At 51.1% G+C, this 2,757-nt stretch overlaps 1 protein-coding gene across 1 annotated transcript in view; it reads left to right on the top strand.

Moving 5' to 3' along the window:
• Nucleotides 1-2,757, top strand: part of LOC106819152 (calcium/calmodulin-dependent protein kinase type II alpha chain-like) — a gene marked incomplete at its 5' end in the record, with an annotated part of 12,504 nt that overhangs the window by 1,521 nt on the left and 8,226 nt on the right. The window contains 3 exon segments of the mRNA XM_014823807.1: nt 105-199; nt 830-952; nt 1,561-1,644. Coding sequence (XP_014679293.1) covers nt 105-199; nt 830-952; nt 1,561-1,644 — 302 coding nt within the window.

Genomic DNA, 2,757 nt, shown 5'->3' with positions numbered 1-2,757 from the left:
ATATATATATATATATATATATATATATATAATTAACATCCTATTCTATTTTTATGTTAATATATTTCCATCTCTCTCTAACGTGGCTGTGTTTTTGCTTGCAGGCGTCATACTGTACATATTGCTTGTCGGCTATCCTCCGTTCTGGGATGAGGACCAGCATCGCCTGTACCAGCAGATCAAAGCTGGCGCCTACGACGTAAGTAACAAGTGAACGTACAGTGTGGCGACGTAAGTAACAAATGAACACCTGGTGTGGCGAGTAGCGATGTAAGTAACAAGTAAACGTCCGGAGTGGCGAGTGGTGATGAAAGTAACAATTGAACGTCCGGTGTGGCGAGTAGCGATGTAAGTAACAAGTAAACGTCCGGAGTGGCGAGTGGTGATGAAAGTAACAATTGAACGTCCGGTGTGGCGAGTAGCGATGTAAGTAACAAGTAAACGTCCGCTGTGGCGAAGTAAGTAACAAGTGAACGCACGGTGTGGCGACGTCAGTAACAAGTGAAAGTCTGATGTGGTGACGTAAGTAACAAGTGAACGTCCGGTGTGGCGACGTCAGTAACAAGTGAACGTCCGGTGTGGCGACGTAAGTAACAAGTGAACGTCTGGTGTGGTGACGTAAGTAACAAGTGAACGTCCGGTGTGGCGACGTCAGTAACAAGTGAACGTCTGGTGTGGCGACAGAAGTAACAAGTGAACGTCCGGTGTGGCGACGTAAGTAACAAGTGAACGTCTGGCCTGGCGACATAAGTAACAAGTGAGCGTCCATAAAACTCATACTGGAGTCGTCGATTGTCGCCGCTGAGAGACGTTCCGTTGTTTGTTTCAGTATCCGTCACCAGAGTGGGACACCGTCACGCCGGAAGCGAAGAATCTTATCAACAGCATGCTGACGGTGAACCCGGCGAAGCGCATCTCTGCCATCGAGGCTCTCAAACACCCGTGGATCTGCGTGCGTATCTATCTATGCTCTCTTGTTTTAGCGCTCGTAAGCACGCTCTCTTGTTAATGCGTGTGTTACCACGCTCTCTTGCTAAAGTGAGTGTGACAACGCTCTCTTGTTTTAGCGTGCGTATTAACGCTCTCTTGTTAATTAAAGCTTTCTGTCTGTCTGTCTATCTGTCTGCCTCTCTGGCTGTCTGTCTGTCTGACTATCTGTTTGTCTGTCTGACTATATGTCTGTCTGTCTGTCTATCTGCCTATCTGTATGTCTGTCTGCCTATCTGTATGTCTGTCTGCCTGTCTGTATGTCTGTCTGTCTATCTGTCTGTCTGTCTGTCTGTCTGTCTGTCTATCTATCTGTCTGTCTGCCTGTCTGTCTGTCTGTCTGTCTATCTGTCTGTATGTCTGCCTATCTGTCTGTCGGTCTATCCGTATGTCTGTCTATCTGTCTGTCTGTATGTCTGTCTGCCTATCTGTATGTCTGGCTGTCTATCTGTCTGTCTGTCTATCTGTCTATCTGTCTGTCTATCTGTCTGTCTGTCTGTTCTTCACCACTGAGGCCGCATTTTCTCATGCAAACTGCCTCACGCTGACAACAACTTTGCTTCTGTTTCCTAGCAACGGGAGCGTGTTGCGTCAGTGGTGCACCGGCAGGAGACCGTCGACTGCCTGAAGAAGTTCAACGCTCGCCGCAAGCTGAAGGTGAGTCGTAGATGGGCGCCAGCGGGCTTCTGCCCGGTAGTTAATCACACAGGGGGGGAATGCGAGGTGTCAGTCTAGGTCCGCGTCGAGGTGCACGATCCTCCCACACGGACGGCGTCCAGTAGAGGGAGCCACGCACGCTGCGACCGGCACGAGACATGAGAACGTCCCGTTGCCCGTGGCGACCGAGCGTGCGTGCGACCGTTACGGTTATTATGTTTTCTGGCCACACGATGGAGCCACCGGCTAGTCGATGAACACGTGTATGACGACGGTGGTTCAGCCTACGCGCTGACCTTTACCCACCTGCCTTCTCTCAGCGAGCGAATCATATGCCAATCACACTACGCACGCTCGTGACTCTACGCGATAACGTACTACGTTGTCGCACAGCGGCTACAAGTTGCATGCAACCATCGTTGTACACCACCAAGTTGTATGCAACTAACGTTGTACACCAACAAGTTGTATGCAACCAACGTTGTACCCCAACAAGTTGTATGCAAATAACTCTGTACCCCAACAAGTTGTATGCAAATAATACTGTACCCCAACAAGTTGTATGCAACCAACGTTGTACCCCAATAAGTTGTATACAACCAACGTTGTACCTCAACAACTTGTATACAACCAACGCTGTACCCCAACAAGTTGTATAGAACCACGACCGAACCTCTCTATGCCGCGCGACACTTGTTTCGTCGTCGCGCCGACCGCGCATGACAGTCGGCGCCCTCTATATTCCTCCGCTGCCGGCCGGTTAATGGCTTTGCCGGGGCTTCTCTCGCTCGCGCGTGCGTGTGTGTTTATGCGAGGGATGTGTCACCGATTTACTGTGCTTGGTTAGCTGTGATGGTGCGCCACGAAGCAAGAAAAACACCTAGTAGAGTAATTATAACATCAAGCCACGAGTCGTACCGCTGCTACTCTTATTGCTTGTGCTGCTGCTTCTGCTGTTGCAACTGCTGCTGCTGCAACTGCTGCTGCTGCTGATAGTGGCGGTGGCAGCGGCGGCGGCGGCGGTGGTGGCGGCGGCGGCGGCGGTGGTGGCGGCGGTTGTGGTGGTGCTGCTGCTGCTGCTGCTGCTGCTGCTGGTGGTGGTGGTGGTGGTGC

Source organism: Priapulus caudatus, unplaced genomic scaffold, assembly GCF_000485595.1.
Source record: "Priapulus caudatus unplaced genomic scaffold, Priapulus_caudatus-5.0.1 Scaffold2902, whole genome shotgun sequence".
NCBI classification, from domain to species: Eukaryota; Metazoa; Priapulida; class Priapulimorpha; order Priapulimorphida; family Priapulidae; genus Priapulus; species Priapulus caudatus.
The sequence above is the reverse complement of the archived record's forward strand: the minus strand, read 5'-3'. Positions and strand labels throughout refer to the sequence as shown.